This window comes from Peromyscus eremicus, chromosome 4 (genome assembly GCF_949786415.1).
Source record: "Peromyscus eremicus chromosome 4, PerEre_H2_v1, whole genome shotgun sequence".
NCBI lineage: Eukaryota > Metazoa > Chordata > Mammalia > Rodentia > Cricetidae > Peromyscus > Peromyscus eremicus.
In genome coordinates this window covers 130,097,356-130,114,981 of record NC_081419.1, presented here as the reverse complement: position 1 = coordinate 130,114,981, position 17,626 = coordinate 130,097,356, and the positions used below count along the sequence as shown (strand labels likewise).

The window sequence follows — 17,626 nt, the reverse complement described above, 5'->3', positions numbered from 1 at the left end:
CACGTGACCGTTGCCATGGCTAGGATCACTATCACAGGGCTGACGTAAGGAAAGCATTGTGTCCTCTTGTGCTAGGCAGGCCACGTTCTCATTTTATAGGGTGGTCCGTTCTTGATGCGTGTTTCCCAGGGAGGTAGGCCAGCTGTGATCATGGAATCTGTTGTTTTCCACCACAGGCCCTAGAGACTCACTGTCCACTGTGCTCCTGATTTGTTTGAGAGGACTCTGATCCAGGGACATGCTGTCCAGAACTCAGCTTCTGGCCCTGGGGCGGGCAGGCCCCAGATGGGCAAGGGAGGAGGAGACCCACCCGGTACCGGGGTAGTACTTCCTTAGGTCTTACCTTCAGCAGCCTTTTGGATATAGAACGGACTAAACAGAAGTCAGTCAGGGCCAACTGACTTAAATTCTCATGTGGTTGTTTTACACCAGGTTCAATGTTCTGTTTCTGGAGGACTGCCCCAGCCCTTCCTGTATTGGGCATGGTGTGTACTCCACCATCTTTACAGTGACATGAGGGGGCAGCACCTCCTCTGTGTAGAGGGGGCAGGCTCTGGGCAGGGCAGCCAAAGGCCGGCTGAAAGCCCTGTAGAGGAGGTAAAGTCACTCACCAAGTTCTGCTCACAGAGGCCCCGGAACTGCTGGAATTTCTGGGACATCAGGAGCTGGGCACTGCCCACAGCACTGAGGACTTTTCCTAAGACTGAGAGAGGTAGAAGAAGCAGCTCAGCATACATGGTGGTGCTGGACAGGGACCAGGCATGGACATACGGAAGGTGGGACTAGGGTGTATACATGTGTGCATGTGTATTCATTAATAAAATATGGGCTGTGCTAGGGTGGAAAGGGAAGTAGAATTCACGTATACATATATACATGTGTATATATACATGTTACACATACACATAAAGCTAATGGGTTCTTACTTACACATTAGCCCGTTGCTTTTGGTTGTTGGGTTTTTTGTTTTTGTTTTTTTTTTAAGACAAGATTTCTCCATGTAGACCTGTCTGTCCTGGAACTCGCTCTGTAGACAAGGCTGCCCTTACAGTTGCAGAGATCTACCTGCCTCTGCCTCCTGAGTGCTGGGATTAAAGGCATGCACCGCCACCCCCCCCCCCTGGCTTCAGCTAACCTCTTCTTATTAAGGAAAATGTAAACAGATGAGGGCAGTGCTGGTCATTCCAGCGCTCAGGAGATAGAGCAAGGGTCAAGAGTTTGAGGCCATCCTGGACTATGAGAGACCTTATAGTCAGAATAAAGCTGGGTATGGTGGCTCACACTGTTAATCCCAGCACTTGGAGGCAGAGACAGGCAGTCACTTTATCTGCTACAACTAGAACCTTATCCCCATTTCTAAGGAAATGTTACGGCAGTAAATTAGCAGCAGCTTAAATGGGAAAAATTTCCCAAAGAAATGTAAATTATCATGGACTCAAGAAGAAATAGAGAGGGGCTGTTGAGATGGCTCAGTGGGTAAACATTTGTCATATGCCTGATGACCTGAGGTCCATCCAACCCATTTACAGATGGAAGGAGAATAGACGCCACCAAGTGCCCTCTGACCTTCATACCTTCCCCATCACACACACAAACACTCCACACTTTAACTACTTTTTAGTTATAGCACCCTCTATTTTTTCTTGCTTTTTTTTTTTTTCCTGGAGCTGAGGACCGAACCCAGGGCCTTGCCATCTACCACTGAGCTAAATCCCCAACTCTTTTTCTTGCTTTTTTTTTTTTTTTTTTTTTTTTTTTCTGAGACAGAGTTTCTCTGTGTAGCTTTGCGCCTTTCCTGGATCTCGCTCAGTAGACCAGGCTGGCCTCGAACTCACAGAGATCTGCCTGGCTCTGCCTCCCGAGTTTTTCTTGCTTTCTATCTCAGCACTTTGGGATGGAGAATCAGAAGCTAGCCTGGGGGCACTCAACAACACTGTTTAAAACAAATGAATGAAATGGGAGGCAGAGGCAGGCAGATCTCTGAGTTCCAAGACAGCAGGGCTACACAGAGAAACCCTGTCTGAAAAAAAACAAAACAAAAACCCCACAATAAAACAAGAAGCCAGTATGTAAGTGATAGGGACTGACCCCAGGTCAGTGAGCAGTCAGTGCCCTTAACCTTCCAATGTCTGTCCAGTCTATACCTGTGATGTTTACTTGGGAGGCTGAGGCAGGATCACAAGTTCAAGGCTTACATGGACTATTCAGTAAGACCTTGTCATAAAGTAGTGGCTAAACAGGTAGAGGTTTCTTTAGGAGCTGATTAAAATATTGTATATTACATAGTGATGACATCCAGACAGCCTTGTGAATAAGCTAAGGCTCCATGAATTGTGTATGATAAAGGGGTGAATTTCGTATGTCAACTGTATCTCAGGGTTTCAAGTATGGCTCAATGGTGTGTGCTCAGCAAGCACAATACCCAGGGTTCAACTATCAGTTACGTCTTAATCATGTTGTTAGAAACAACACTCAGAGCAGAAAACTAGAAAATCCACTGCTTACCAGTGGCGCAGACCAGGAAGGGTGCACACTGCTGAGCAGTTCAGATCAATGAAGAACAAAACACAAGTGCAGGTGTTAATGCAACACCACTGGGTGTCAATAACAATGACTGGGGTTCTTTGTTTTGAGACAAGGTCTTATGTAGCCCAGGCTGGCCTTGAACTTGCTATGTAGTGGAGCCTGGCCTTAAACTCCTGATCCTCGCACCTCTCCCTCCAAAATTCTGGGATTGCAAGTGTGTATCTGCTGGGGGATGTTTTCTGTATGCTGTGAATATGTGTTTCTCTGATTGGTTGATAAATAAAGCTGCACTGGTCTATGGCAGGGCAGGATGGAGCCAGGCAGGAAAATCCAAGAAAGATAGGAAGAAGAGAAAGGAGAGGCAGAGAGATGCCAGCTGCTGACAAAGGAACAACATGCTAGCGGACTGGTAAGCCACAGACCACATAGCAAAACATAGATGAATAGAAATGGGTTAATTTAAGATATAAGAGCTAGCTAGCAAGAAGCCTGCCATAGGCCATGCAACTGGTAATTAATATTAAGTCTCCGAGTGAGTATTTTTATAAGCACCTGCGGGCAGGACCTGAGAAAACTTCCAATTACAGTTTATCACTGCCTGGCTCAATACAAAGCATCTCAGATGGCTCAGTGGGTAAAGAGACCCGCTCCCTAAACCTGACAATAAACCTGAGTCCCATCCCTAGAACCAGCTCTGGCAAATTATCTGGACACACACACACACACACACACACACACACACACACACACACACACACACACACACACTCTCTCTCTCTCTCTCTCTCTCTCTCTCTCACACTCTCTCTCTTTTTAAAAAACATGAAAAACAGGGGCTGAAGAAACGGCTCAGAGGTTAAGAGCACTGGCTGCTCTTCCAGAGGACCTGAGTTCAATTCCCAGCAACCACATGGTGGCTCACAACCATCTGTAATTTGATCTGGTCCCCTCTTCTGGCATGTAGGCAGAACACTGTATACATAATAAATAAACTTTAAAAAATAATTTAAAAAAAAACATGAAAAACAAATCCAAGTTTGAAAGAAAAAAAAAGTATGGTGATACACACTTGTAATCCCAGAACTTGGGAGGCTGAGTTTGAGGCTAGGCCTTAGTGATATAGTGAGCTTCTGTCATAAAACAATCAAGACAAGCCAGGCGGTGGTGGCACACGCCTTTAATCCCAGCACTCAGGAGGCAGGCGGATCTCTGAGTTCGAGGCCAGCCTGATCTACAGAGCAAGTTCCAGGAAAGGCTACAAAGCTACACAGAGAAACCCTGTCTCGAAAAACAAAAAAACAAAAAACAAACAAACAAAAAAATCAAAAACCCCACACAGCATGCTTCTTCTATAAATTTCAATCAGGTCAAAGGAAAGGACCTGCATATTCCTTAGGATAGAGGTATATGTAGCAGAAATATATAAAGAAAATGGTACAAACAAATCCTAACAGTGCTTACTGCTAGGCCAGGACTCCAAACTGATCAGGAGGAAGAACCTCAAGTCCATATAAAACCACACTGCAAAGGATTACACTTGTGTAATTCTGAAATAAAATCAACCAGGTCACCGTATGTTCTACAGTGGGACAACTGGATCAGCAGTGAAGGACTGTAAGACACTCGGCACACAGACATGAACATGGCGTGTGTTAAGGCAGCAATATTGAAAAGAGAATGTAATACTCCAGCAAAACCAAACACACGGCCTGAAAAACCAGTCCACAAGGAGCACCGGGACTGTTAGGACTCTAGAATCCCATCTTCAAGATACAGCAAAGCTGGACCAACGCAGGCCTGTAATCCAAGCTACAGACGGGAAGTTGAGGCAGGAGGACCACAGGTCAAGATCTGCCTTGAGACACTCAGACCTGGTGTCCAGACTTAAAAGGCCAAGCACAGTGGCGCACACCTTTAATCCCAGCACTTGAGACAGAGGCAGGATCATCTCTGAGCATCTCTGTCTCAAAAATAAGCAAAATAAGAAAGTAAGTTATATAGTTCCATGGTATTTTGTTTTTGTTTTTCGAGACAGGGTTTCTCTGTGTAGCTTTGTAGCCTTTTCTGGAACTCGCTCTGTAGATCAGTCTGGCCTCAAACTCACAGAGTTCTGCCTGCCTCTGTCTCCTGAGTGCTGGGATTAAAGGCGTGCGCCGCCGCCGCCGCCGCCGCCGCCGCCGCCGCCGCCGCCGCCGCCGCCACCACCACTTGTTTTTTCTTTTCTTTTTTAAAATACATTCACAAGGCCCCCAATTCAAGCCTCAGTAATGCAGAAAATAAAATGAGTGGGGCAGAACTGACAAGGTGGCACAGTGGGTGAAGTGCCAGCTGCATAAGATCAATTCACTCAGTTGTCCTCTGACCTCTGCACCTGCCCCTCAACACACAAAGGGAAAGCAGAATTTTAAGGGGATGTGTTGGAACAAACTCAACGTTTTATAGAAAGTAGTGTGATACAGAAAAATCCCAAAGCTTGTAGCAATTACACTGAGAACAAAGTTATCATGGAATATAGTCCTTGGGACTCACAGGTGCCAACCCAGCTCAGTTTCCATGCTCAGCTACTCTGGGTAGTGCTTGGAGATTCTGGTCCTCTGTTCATTCCTTCACCTACATGGCTATGTCAGCTCCTATTCCTCACTCAGGGCTTGATGGCTGTGTTCCTACCTGCCACACCTCTTCCAGATGCAGCTTGCCTCCCTCCATGTAGAGGAGCTGTGTTCTCTACCAGGCACAGGTTCTATGCTTTCTGCACCTACCTAAGCACACCCCAGCACGGCTATTCACTCCTGCATGACTCTCCTCTAACATGGGTGTTCAGAACAACATACACAGGCCCACAATGCCCCCAACCTAGATCCTCTCCTTCTCTGTGTTCTTACACAGGGAAGTTTCTCAACACAGTTGTCTGAGCTGTTTTCTCACTCCTATCAGGCTGTTCTGCCCCTCCACTACTGTCACCTTTCACCAAAGAGCTCTTCAAGGACTCCTGTTAGCAGTACTAGTAACTGTCACTAACGGGGCCACAGATGATCAAGGACTCCTGTTAGCAGTACTAGTAACTGTCACTAACAGGGCCACAGATGACTGACTCTGTCCCACTCGCAGAAGCTTCAGTTGTAAATAAACAATGAAACTGAAATTGATAGTAATCATGAGACTGACAAATCTTGTTCCTGCATTAAACAAACACATGATGCTATAAGTTTACTATTAAGACAGGGCTCATTAAATGTCACGAGCTGGCCTTGAACTAACTCCAGATCCTTCTGCCTCAGCTTCCTGGGTGATAAGATTACAGGCATGTACTATGTTTAGTCTTGACAACTGCACATTAGTCTAATTGATTTCCTTTGTAATTGTAATATAATTTTAAAAATGTATGTGTGTGTGTGCCTGAGTTGTATGTGTACTGTGTGCATTCAGGGACCTGTAGAAATTAGAAAAGAGCATCAGATCCCCTGGAACTGGAGTTACAGATGGTTGTGAGCTGTCATGTGGGTGCTGGGAATGGAGAGATGGCATTGTAAGCTAAAATAAACCCTTTCCTCCCCAAGTTGCTTTTGGTCAGAGTTTTATCACAGCAATAGAAATCCTAAGAGTCATTGTAAAATGGGTCAAGGAGCCAGGTGTGATGTTGCACATCTTTAATCTCAACCCTCATGATGTGAATACAACATCAGTTTGGGCTACTGTCAGATCCTGTCTCAGAATCAGTGAGCTGGTGAGCTGGTTCAGTTGTTAAGGTGCCTTGCTTGCTTCCTAGACTGCTAACCTGAGTTCAATCTCCATGACCCATGAGGTGGGAGATAAACCCACTCCTTCAAGATGTTTTTTGGCACATGCTCCCTTCCCCATGCATATATAAATGTAATTTTAAAAATCAGGTGAAAAAATGGAGGCGGACAGGCCAACATCAACCTGACCTATACATGTATGCATGCAGGGTAAGTGCACCTGCAGCATACCTCATACACACACAGAGGCAAGTTTTATGTTACACGTACTTTGTCACAGTAAGATTATGAAAAAGGGCTAAATAGAGAACTATAAGCAGAAATTCTATTCCTAGGGATATACTAAAAAGAACTGAAAACAAGTATTCAAATGAATATTAATGACAACATTATTCAAAATAGATTTCATCATGTTGTTAGAAGTCTTACCCTGGTGTTGTAATTTCTTCATTGATATTACCAAAATACACCTGTTACATCAACATGACTTTTGTTATTTTTATTGGTCTGATATAGGTTTTCCCCTTTTTTTCTTTCTGGTGTGTGTGTGTGTGTGTGTGTGTGTGTGTGTGTGTGTGTGTGTGTGTGTGTGGTGCTGGGGATCAAGGTTTCATTTAGGCTGAGCAAGTGCTCTACTACTGAGCTATACCCCCAGTCTACTTTCTTTCTTTAAATTTCTTGATGGAATTAAATACTACTACAAGATCAACAACAGCAGCATTCTCTTGCTCTCACCTTCAAGGTATCATTTTTAAATAGGAATAAACTAACTAAAGTTCACTGGACATTCCGAGAAAGCCTCCAATCCTAAAGACCTAAAGAAATAAAGGCAATGTAGGAACCTAGGAAAGTCAATATGCCTAAATGTCTCAGAAAGAAAGGAGATGCTATACTCATCCAGGGAAAATCGTATGAAGAAATGAGTATGCTGGTTAGCCATATAATCATCTGATGGACAGTCTGAAGATACTAACGTCAATGGAGTTCTCCAGCAAAGAACATAAAAACCCAGTAAGCAGGCCAGATTTGGTGGCTTCATGCCTATAGTCCCAGCACTTAGGTAGCAAAGGCAGGTGGATCTCTGTGAGTCTGAAGATAGCATGGTCTAAAAAAACCCAGTAAGCACCTATGAAGATATTATCAACATTACTAATCACCATGGAAATACACCGAAACCACAGTGAAATACAACAGCCACTAACATGGCTATCACATAGAAGTACTTCGAGAGGCAAGATGGCAGGCTTGCAGAAAAAAAGCTAGGATGCCTAGATACAGGTTTTACTTACTTATTTATTTATTTTCTGTGGGAGCCCGTTCTCGGGTTCCTCATGGCTTTACCCAGCAGGTCCTCATAGAGGATGATTAGACCACGGGCCTGAGTGCAGGTGTCTGAGATGGTCTGCACTTGGCTGTGCTGGGGGAGGAGGTCTTTTGCTCCACCCCTTGGCGTCTCTATAAAAACCCTGGGGCAGAGACAGTCGGGGCCGTTGGAATAGGTTCCAGGCCCTCTCGAGGCTATCCTTTATTTTCTATCTGTTTAATCTCCACGATATTCTCCGCAATAAATCCTTCTATCTAATATTTCCTGCTGCTCGCACTCAAGAAAACTCTGGGGAACTGTGGGGGTGGTTGGGTAAACGCCCCACAGAATGGCGCCCGAACAGGGACTAAAGAAAAAAGAAAAAGGGACTAAAGAAAAAAAAGGGGGGACTAAAAAAAAGGGGGGACTAAAAACAAACGAACAGGGACTAAAGACAAAGTAATAGGGACTAAAGATACAGGAAAATAATAGTTTTATTACAGAGTTTTTGGCGAAAGTGCTGAGTTCAGCCCTGCCAGTGGATGAGGCATGCCGGTGTTATGGAAAATATATATTTTTTATATATATTGAGAGGCAGGGGTTTTATCCTCGAGAGAAAAAGAAAGCGGACTGGAAGGATGTCCGATGCTGCAGCGAAATTCTCTTCTGTCAAAATTTTCTATCTTCTATCCCTTAATTTCTATCTGTGAAAAATAAGTATAAGGCATAGGGTAGTAATATAGTGTAGGAAAAAACTTAGAAGTGTAAGATTGTGTAGAAAAAAATAAGGCAACTAGACAGGAAAAACTCTAAAATTTTCTAACTTTGGGGGATATAAACGCAAACTGGGAAAAAAAATCTTTCTTTGGGCTTTTTGGGTAGTAAAAAAGCTCTTCTCTGAGCTTATGGGGAAGAAAAAGTTTCCTATGGAAGCTTTTGACCTAGGGACAGCTGAAATGCTAAGTCCAAGCGGCAGGAGAAAGTGATTTCTCCCTGAGGCAAAAATGGGGGGTGTAAAAAGCCAAAGTTTAAAGTTGGGAAGTTTTGGGAAAAGTTGGTCTTTCTCCTGGGGGAAAAATCTTTTTCTTAAACTAAAAAGCTTTTCTTGAAAAATTTGGGGGGGAAAAAAAAACTCTAAAAAGTCTTAATCTTTCTCAAACTAAAAGCTCTCAAACTTAAAAACTAAAGCCTTTAACTTTATCTCAAAAGGGCAAAAATTAGAATCACCTGAAGATATTAGTATGAGGACCACCTGTGATTAGCTCTAAGGGAAAACAACAAACCTCTGAAGACAGCAAAACCTAAGTTCTTTCAAGCTTTAAAAATCCTCTCTGCAATGCAGGAGGCAGGGACAAGTTCCTAAAAACCTCTCTTCTAAGCTCTGTCTCTTCAAGCCAGTAATAGACAGTGGGTCAGAGTACCTGAGGGAAACGCTTGGGACAGTGTGGGTAAAGAGCTATAGAGAGCCCAAAAGGGCAGGAAACTTTACCTGAGAAAAGCAAAAAAGCCAAGCTTTTCAGTTACAGCGGAGATGAGGCATCAAGGGTTTTGTTTCTGAGCGAGCGTTTCAGAATGAAAGGGTGCTCCTAATGGTCCTAATGCAAAGATCCCCTGAAGCAATGCAAACTGTTAGCATTGTATCCTCGCTTCTGATCAAAAACCCAAAGGCGACTGGCCAGCGTCTGAGTCGGAGTGCATTTCAGGGATACTAGGGTTCCTGCAGTTGCAAACTTCCTGGAGCACAGAGCTGAGGCAGGAAGGTGCAGGACCCAGGGGAAGATTGCTAATGAACAAAGCTAAAGCCAGTGGGAACAGCACAGTTGTTTGCTTTCCTACAAGTCCTGAGTTGATAGGTCCACAGCTGCAAAAAATCTGAAAAGCTTTCCTATCAGAGAAAGGACCTTTCTGGGGAAAACAGTAAAGCTGAACTGTGTCTGAAGCAGTTGTGCTGCTGAGTCAGAACGCTGTCTGGGGAAAGAGCCCAGCCAGGGCAGAACAGAACTATCCAGGAGTAAAGCTTTCTTTTCTGTCAGAGAAAGCACCTCTTTGAGAAAAGCTTTGTTTCAACTGACTCCCTGAGATGAGGGAGTGTAGCCCTGAGGGGTGATTGCCTCTGGCATAAGCTCTGTCCTTGAGCACCCAGACAAGCAAACTCAACCCACTGGGGGACTGGGCCAGGTGAAGGCTTGATGAGGCAAAAAACCTATCCTAAGCCCCTACCTTCAGTAGCAGGGAAAGCCACCACTGTAGTGTCGGAAACTGTTTCTGGGGTAGAGGGGATAAACTGAGACCAAACTGGGAACTGTCTGGGAGAAAGACTCTAAAGAAACAGAAGGGACCGATTCCTCCCCAGAAAAATATGACCTGAAAAAGCTGCTAGAATTTGAGGCAGATTGGGGGGGGGGGGAAGCCCCTACTTCCAAGGGCAGCTAGCAGAGGTACAGAGCCGCAGATACTTGAAGCTCTGCATCTGGGGAAGGGAGGAACAAGCAAAATGAGATAAATCAGTGGGAGAAAATCTCTCTGAAGGAGCTATGGAAAAGCTGTTGTACGTGATCTTGTTTTTCACTGACTGGCTAAGACAAACACAAACCCCTAGGAAAGTTGCTATCAGAAATTGTCCACCTCAATGCGCGCTAATGAGGCAGGTGCAGTTCTGATTTGGGGACCAGTGTCTGATGAAGGAGAAACACCTGTTAAAGCCAGTTGAGGCGAGAATAGAAATCTCCAACGTGCCATAGCTGAAAATGTAAAATGCTTGTTCAAATCTCCCGTTGCAAGAGCAAAAAACTTTGTTCAAACCTCCCGGGCAAGAATTTGTAAGCAAGTCTGGTAAAAAGAGAACCAGTTGACTCTCAGACCCGAAAAGAACTATGGGAAATGACTGATATAAAAAAAATGATATAAAGGACTCATATAAGGGACTGATACTATTATGGACTGATATAAGGGAAATGCATTCTGGGAAAGGTAGTTTTTCCGCTAAAGATGGCGACACTGCCCTGAAACACTTTTGTCAGCTCGAAAATACGTTCATGGTAAACTTAAAATACAGCTTTTAAAAGAATAAGGAGGAAAATCATCTAAGAGTTTAAGTGTCAGTTCCAATGAAAAATTGAAAGGATACGGAACTAGGTGCTTCGCAGTTTGGGGGATGGTAAAATGACTTATTTACCCTAATAGTTGTGCTATGTTTTTACGGTAGTTGGATGACAAAAGGCTACCTTTAAGAGCAAACAAGCCACTTTAAAATCCTTAAGACAGCAAGAGAGAGCAGTTTATACACTGAACGTTGTCTTAGATATGAAGGAAACTTATGTGAAATTAAAAGTTATTTACCTTTTGAACAAACTGCCTGCAATGAGTAATTCCTTTGCAAATCTAATTAAGGGGATAAGAAACAGGCATTTAAAAAAATGACTGCTTTATAGATGGGAAACAAACTTCAGAAAAGCTGTCTTACAAAAGAGTTGCTTCACCTGAAAGTTCCTTATAAGAAATCAATGCTAAATATCACAGCTGCTAATAACATCAGGAGTTAAAGCTAATGAAATAAAAATACTAAATCCTAAAAAAGCTTTTTCTCAGAATAAGCTAGTGAAGGATATGTTTCATGAAAGAACATCTATGTCCTTGACTCCTTTGAATAGTAACAGTTTTGGTAAAAATACTGAAACTAACAACAATCCAGTCAAAATGTTTCAATAAATTCAAGATGCTGTTCACAAAAGAAAGCTGCCATGCTTTGTGGGCCATATTAGAGCTCACTCCAATCTTCCTGGTCCTTTAACTGAGGGTAATGAGAAATGGAAAGATCCCTGCTCGGGATTATGGAAGGGTCCCGATCCTGTGTTAATATGGGGTCGAGGACATGTTTGTGTTTTTTCACAAGAGGAGAATGAAGCTCGGTGGTTACCGGAGCGTTTGGTAAGGAGCTTGGAACTAAGGAAGGGTCAGCTCCAATGACGTTCCTATAAAGGAACCAGAATGAAAGTGGCTTGATTAGTATTTCTGAGGTTTTGTCACTGGTTAATGCAAACAGTGAGGAAATAACTATTAATTTGGGTGAAGGAACAGCCTCTAGTTAAAAACCGTTTACTGCTGACAGTGCATCTCTGCCGGTCCGGAACGGCTGAGAGAACTGGCAACTTTGGAGTGTGGCATCCTGGGAAGGTTACAGTCCCTTAGCAACAACTATCACAATTCTATAACAACAACACTCACTAAATCCCAGTGTTTTGTAACAAAGCTAACTATAAAATCTAAACTTTAGCAATGATGTATGTACTTCTTGTCTAGTTAAGAATCTTTCTATTAGAGAGAGTGATAATTAAGAGTAAGAAGTAGAAAATTATTCTGTCTTGTTAGAAAATGTTGAATCTCTTCTAAGTGTTAAGAAATATTTAGGTGTTTGCTAAATTAGATATATGCTAATGGTAGCCCTGTATAAGTTTGTAAAATAGATCTATAGAGTTCCTTTAAGAATATAAGCTTGCAAGAAATATCTAAGGTAGTCTTAAAACATGTAGTAATAAGCTTGTAAGAAGTAAAGATACTAGTTGTAAATGTAAGTTTAAATAAGAAATAAGGTAAGAAGTATATAAGAAGTAATAAGAAATATATTTGCTAAAGTAGTTCTATAGTTTCCTTAAGGAGTATAAATAAGTAGATGTTAATGTGTTATATGTGAGTTTGTAAAAACGTGTAAATGTTGAATGTGAGTCTAAATGCTTTGCAAGGCAAAAGGTTATATGTGAGTTTGTGAAAAAGTGTAAATGCTAAGTGAGTCTATGCTTAATGTATATGATGAAAAAACCTGAGATACAGAGTTAGTGTCCTAGGAGACTGCAAAGCAGGCAGTCTGAGCAGTTTTCAAAAGCTCCAAAAGCCGCTAAGAAGCTAAGAATGGCGGACGCCAGAACCAGTACAAGAAGGCATCCGCAGCTGAGATCTGTGGAAAATCAACGCAACACAGAAAAATCTGAGCTAACATAAAAAATGGTGCGGTTTAGAATACTACTGTACCTAAAAAGGTCTCTGTCTATGAGAACAAAAGTTGCAGAGACGCTTGTTTGTACTAAAATTGTTAACGGCAAAAAGTTTTGGTTGAAAACCATCTCTTCATATTTTGAAGTGTGAAAGCCTGATACCAGAATTTATTTCTTGTTTGAACTTTTTTAACTTAAAATGAGATAAAACTACAAAAAGATTTTGGTTATGGATTTCTTCATATTTGGAAGACTCGTACCAGAATTTATCATTTGAATTTTGGAACTTAAGAAATGAAATGAACAGTAGAGATTTCATTGCAATGGGGCAATTTTGAGTTTACTTATAGTAATGACCTAGGAACTGTTTGTTGGAATTGGGTTAAAAATGGAACTGTTTAAACAGAAGTTTGGGTTTTCTAACTAGGCTTGAGATTTTGCTTAAATTATAAAGAAAAGGGGGAGAGTTAATATTCCTTAGTCTAATTTCAAAAGTTGTTTGAGTGGATTAATGTCATGTTTTGTTAGTAAGAAATGCAAATGGGGTATATTAAGAGACTACTAAAGTGTAAAGAGTTTTATTAAGAAACTGCTTTTGGATGTTTTGCTAAGTTTTCAAAGTGTTCATGGTTAGATTGAAAATATTGCTTTTCAATATGAGTTTGTAGGAATTGTATAAGTTTGGGTTCCTCTAACTAGGTTTGAGATTTTCTTTAAAAAATTATAAAGAAAAGGAGGAGTTATGAGATTGAATTATGTTTGCAGAAACCTATTGATATTAATGCACCCTGGTTTTGTGGAGTTAAGGAAATATTTAAGTTTGATGTGAATACACTGAAGTTTTTCCATGTTCTGTTAGCAAGAAAATTCAAATGATTGAGTTAAAGTTGTAAGACGGAGAAAATTGTTAACTATATATAGCACCATATATGCTAATTCAAATGGTTCTGTTAAGAGTTTGCTTTGAGTTGTAAGACTGAGAGAATTGTGGCTATGTATAGCAATGTTTATGTTAACCTGTTAATGGTAATGATGAAGCTAAGGGATTCTTTAAGTTTGTAGTAGCCTTAAGAGTTTTTGGTTTAGAAAGGGCTTGAGGCAGCTAAGACTGCTGTAGTCACCTTGGACCTAATTCAAAAGAGAAATGCCAACTATATCATCCTCTACTCCCATATTGGGAGGTGTAACAGCTATGGAGATTGCTGTAAGCCATTATTAGTTATTTTTTATATATTAAGAAAGGGGGACCTGTGGGAGCCTGTTCTCGGGTTCCTCATGGCTTTACCCAGCAGGTCCTCATAGAGGATGATTAGACCATGGGCCTGAGTGCAGGTGTCTGAGATGGTCTGCACTTGGCTGTGCTGGGGGAGGAGGTCTTTTGCTCCACCCCTTGGCGTCTCTATAAAAACCCTGGGGCAGAGACAGTCAGGGGCCCGTTGGAATAGGTTCCAGGCCCTCTCGAGGCTATCCTTTATTTTCTATCTGTTTAATCTCCGCGATATTCTCCGCAATAAATCCTTCTTTTTTTTTTTTTTTTTTTTTTTTAGGTTTTTTGAGACAGGGTTTCTCTGTGTAGCGTTGCGCCTTTCCTGGAACTCACTTGGTAGCCCAGGCTGGCCTCGAACTCACAGAGATCCGCCTGGCTCTGCCTCCCGAGTGCTGGGATTAAAGGCGTGAGCCACCACCGCCCGGCTAAATCCTTCTATCTAATATTTCCTGCTGCTCGCACTCAAGAAAACTCTGGGGAACTGTGGGGGTGGTTGGGTAAACGCCCCACAATTTTCAAGACAGGGTTTCTCTGTGTAGCTTTGCACCTTTCCTGGATCTTGCTCTGTAGACCAGGCTAGCCTCGAATTCACAGAGATCCGCCTGGCTCTGCCTCCCGAGTGCTGGGATTAAATGCATGTGCCACCACCGCCCGTCTAAAAACACAATCTTTTAAACATCATTTTTGGGCCAGTCTGAAAAGGTCCTTGATATACCAAGATGGCTGCAAACAGGTGACACAGAGATCCTGAAGCAGGCATCACCAACCCAGAATGGAGCTGCCCTGTGTGTCACAATGTCTGCATCTTCTCTTCCTGACGGCCATGACTGCAGAGCAGAGCTCACTCTGGTAGGATGACAGTTACGACAGCAACCTGTGGACATTTCACATGAGCACACAAAGCCTACACTTTGGTCAACTTCTGTGCCTAACGAAGAGTCAAGTGACCCATGCTGAAAAGCAGATGAGAAGAGCAAGGTCCCACCATAGAACGCGCTATAAAATGTTCCTCTCTACTGATCACTTCAGCTTCTCAGAAGCCAGGAGAAATGTTATTTCATACCTTTTTGCCACTTAAGAGAATGGAATGTGGTATATTCACTAATGTTATATAGTAAAATAATAAAAATGTCTTTCACTAAAATAAATAAACAAAAGGAGTGCTCAAGCCAGTTGTGGTGGTGTACACCTTTAATTATAGCATCTGGAAGGCACAGGCAGGCAGAGCTACATACTAAGTTCTAGACAAGTTAAAAAAAAAAAAAAAAAAAAGAGCCTGGTAGTAGTGGCACACACCTTTAATCCCAGCACTGAGAGGCAGAGAGGCAGGTGGATTTCTGAGTTCAAGGCCAGCCTGGTCTATAGAGCGAGTTCCAGGAGAGACAGGGCCACAGAGAGAAACCTTGTCTATCTAAGTCAAAAGAAAAAACAAAACAAACAAAAAACAAACAAACAAAAACCTGGAGAGGCAAAGGAAGGAGGATGATTATGAATTCCTGCCTGTACCATACAGTGAGAATCTGCCTAAATAATTAACTTTAAAAGGTACCAGGAAATGAGAAGCTTCATATACAGCTGCCTTGGAGAATAGTTTAGCTGATTCTAAAAAAGCTGAGCAATTCCTTTCCTGGGTATATATACAAAGAATGAGTACAGACTGTAGATGTAACCAACAGACTGTAGATGTAGATGTACATCAATGTTCACTGTAGCACTAGTCATAAAAGCCTTCAAATAGGAATGATCCAAATGCCTGTCAACAGATGAACTGCATAAATAAGATGTGGTACATCCATAAAAATGGAACATTATTTGGCAACATAAAGGAATGAAATACTGGTATACGCCACAACATGGGTAACCTTAGTGGTGGCCTGAGGACCAAAGAGTGACTCCTTGCGAGTCTGAGTATTACTTCAAAAGGATTTATTTTATAGCATATGAGTTATATCTCAGTAAGGCTCAGGGCTGGGATATGGGTTGGTGGAGGTAATACTAGGTAACCAACTAAAGCAGTTGAGAAATGGAAGAGGAAGAAAAGATTTTAAAAACACATGGAAAAGTCAATACATGATGCAGAGAAGAGGAAAGGCAGAGTATGGTGGTGCTTGTCCTGTGGTCCTGGACTTGGCAGGCTAAAAGAGGAGGACTTCAAGTTTGAGGCCAGCCTTGGCTACACATTGAATTCAAAGCTAGCTTGTAGACACCCAGAGGTTTCCTAGTGAGAAGTTACTCAGGGTCTGAGAATCTGAACTCGCTTTAACCAGCAGGGCTGCATAGGGCATGATGGACCCCAGGCATGGTTACCAGGTGTGTGGAAGGGTCTGCACTGGGCTGTGCGGGTATGCTTTGATCTTTTGCCCTGCCCCTTGGCACTGTTATAAAAAGCCCTTTTGAAGAGACAGAAGGGGCCAGTGGATTTTGATCCAGGTCCTCCTGAAGCTAGCTTGTGTTTCTCTTTCTCCTCTCCGATATCTTTCTATCTACAAGTTTCTTATTCCTCTCTCCCATAGGAACATCTTAAAAGGTGGGAGCTGGCCTCCCACAGATGGTGCCCAAATAGGGACTTGGGTGTGGAGGATAGAGAAGTCAGAGTAGGAAAATCCCGTGGAAGCAGTTAGACATGTTCAGTTTTGTATGAAAAGGCTAGGCAGTCATATTTTATTCTTTGGGAGCAAAAAGTATATGTAGAAAAATTAGGCTACAGCAAGTATCTCTCTGTGTCTAGGTTTCTTTCTCTTTCTCTTAATTTCTATCTATTAAATTAGGAAAAAATATAGGGCTTAGGTACAGGAATATTGTGTAGGAAGAAACTTAGGGTAAGAGTAGAATTTCCCTAGTGCCAGACCTGATGCACAAAAACAGCATCCAGAAACAAGCAGCCACTGGATTTAGCAGTCTGAGAAAGAAAAGCCGCTATGGGGCAGGGAAATAGTAAGCTGATGTTTGTATATTCACTTGTAGAAAGTCTGAAAACTGGGGGAGTTAAGGTAGAACCGCAACAAGTACAGGGGTTCTTGGAGTTCGTAGAGGAACTGTGTCCTTTGTTCCCCAACTATGGGACTCTGGACACAGACTCCTGGGGGAGAACTGGAGTTGATATGCAAAAATATTATGAGGAACATGGGCTAGAAAAGATTCCTGTGGAAGCTTTTGGCTTGTGGGCTTAATTTGGGATAGTTTAGATCTAAGCCCTGAGTGGCAGAGGGGAATTTTCCCTGAGGTGGACACAGGTGAGACAAAACCCTCCACTCTGCCAGCAGTGCTACTATATGAGAACACTTTTACAACACTGTTCAATCAGGGTTTGTTCCCTCTCGGCCACGAAGCTGAGTTTAAGGAACTGAAGTTTTGGGATGAGAAAAGGGAGGAACTAAAGGGCTTGAAAAACTTAGTAATTTCTCTTTTTCAACAACTGGGAGCTCTTCAGGTCTCTCCTCCCAGGTCTCTCTTCCTTCTACAGGGGCAGAATTAAACTCACCTGGGGGGGGGGTCATCTATCATAATGAGAAAGCCACCCATAATTACCCTGGCACAAAAACCTCCCAGAACATGGCAAACCCTTGCTGATAATCCTGCATCCCCCTTCAAGCCAGTATTAGGGAAACAGCTAGCAGAGGGCTGAGCGGCACTGCATCTTGGGGGAGGGGACAAGCAGGGACAAAGGACATCTATCAAGAGGGGATCTCTCTAAAAAGGCTCTTGCTTCAAGGAATCTCATCAGATAGTAACAGGTGGGGAGTTGGACTGGGGCAGTACACCTGTCATACAGTAATGCAGGTGTTCTAAGGCGAGCTCAGCGAGG

General features: G+C 42.7%; 1 protein-coding gene across 2 annotated transcripts in view; it reads right to left on the bottom strand.

Moving 5' to 3' along the window:
• Positions 1-17,626, bottom strand: part of Dlgap4 (DLG associated protein 4) — a 169,011-nt gene that overhangs the window by 2,815 nt on the left and 148,570 nt on the right. For both annotated transcript variants that reach the window (XM_059261773.1, XM_059261774.1), the window contains one exon: positions 612-703. In XM_059261773.1, the coding sequence (XP_059117756.1) occupies positions 612-703 (92 nt within the window). The remainder of the gene's footprint in view (positions 1-611; positions 704-17,626) is intronic.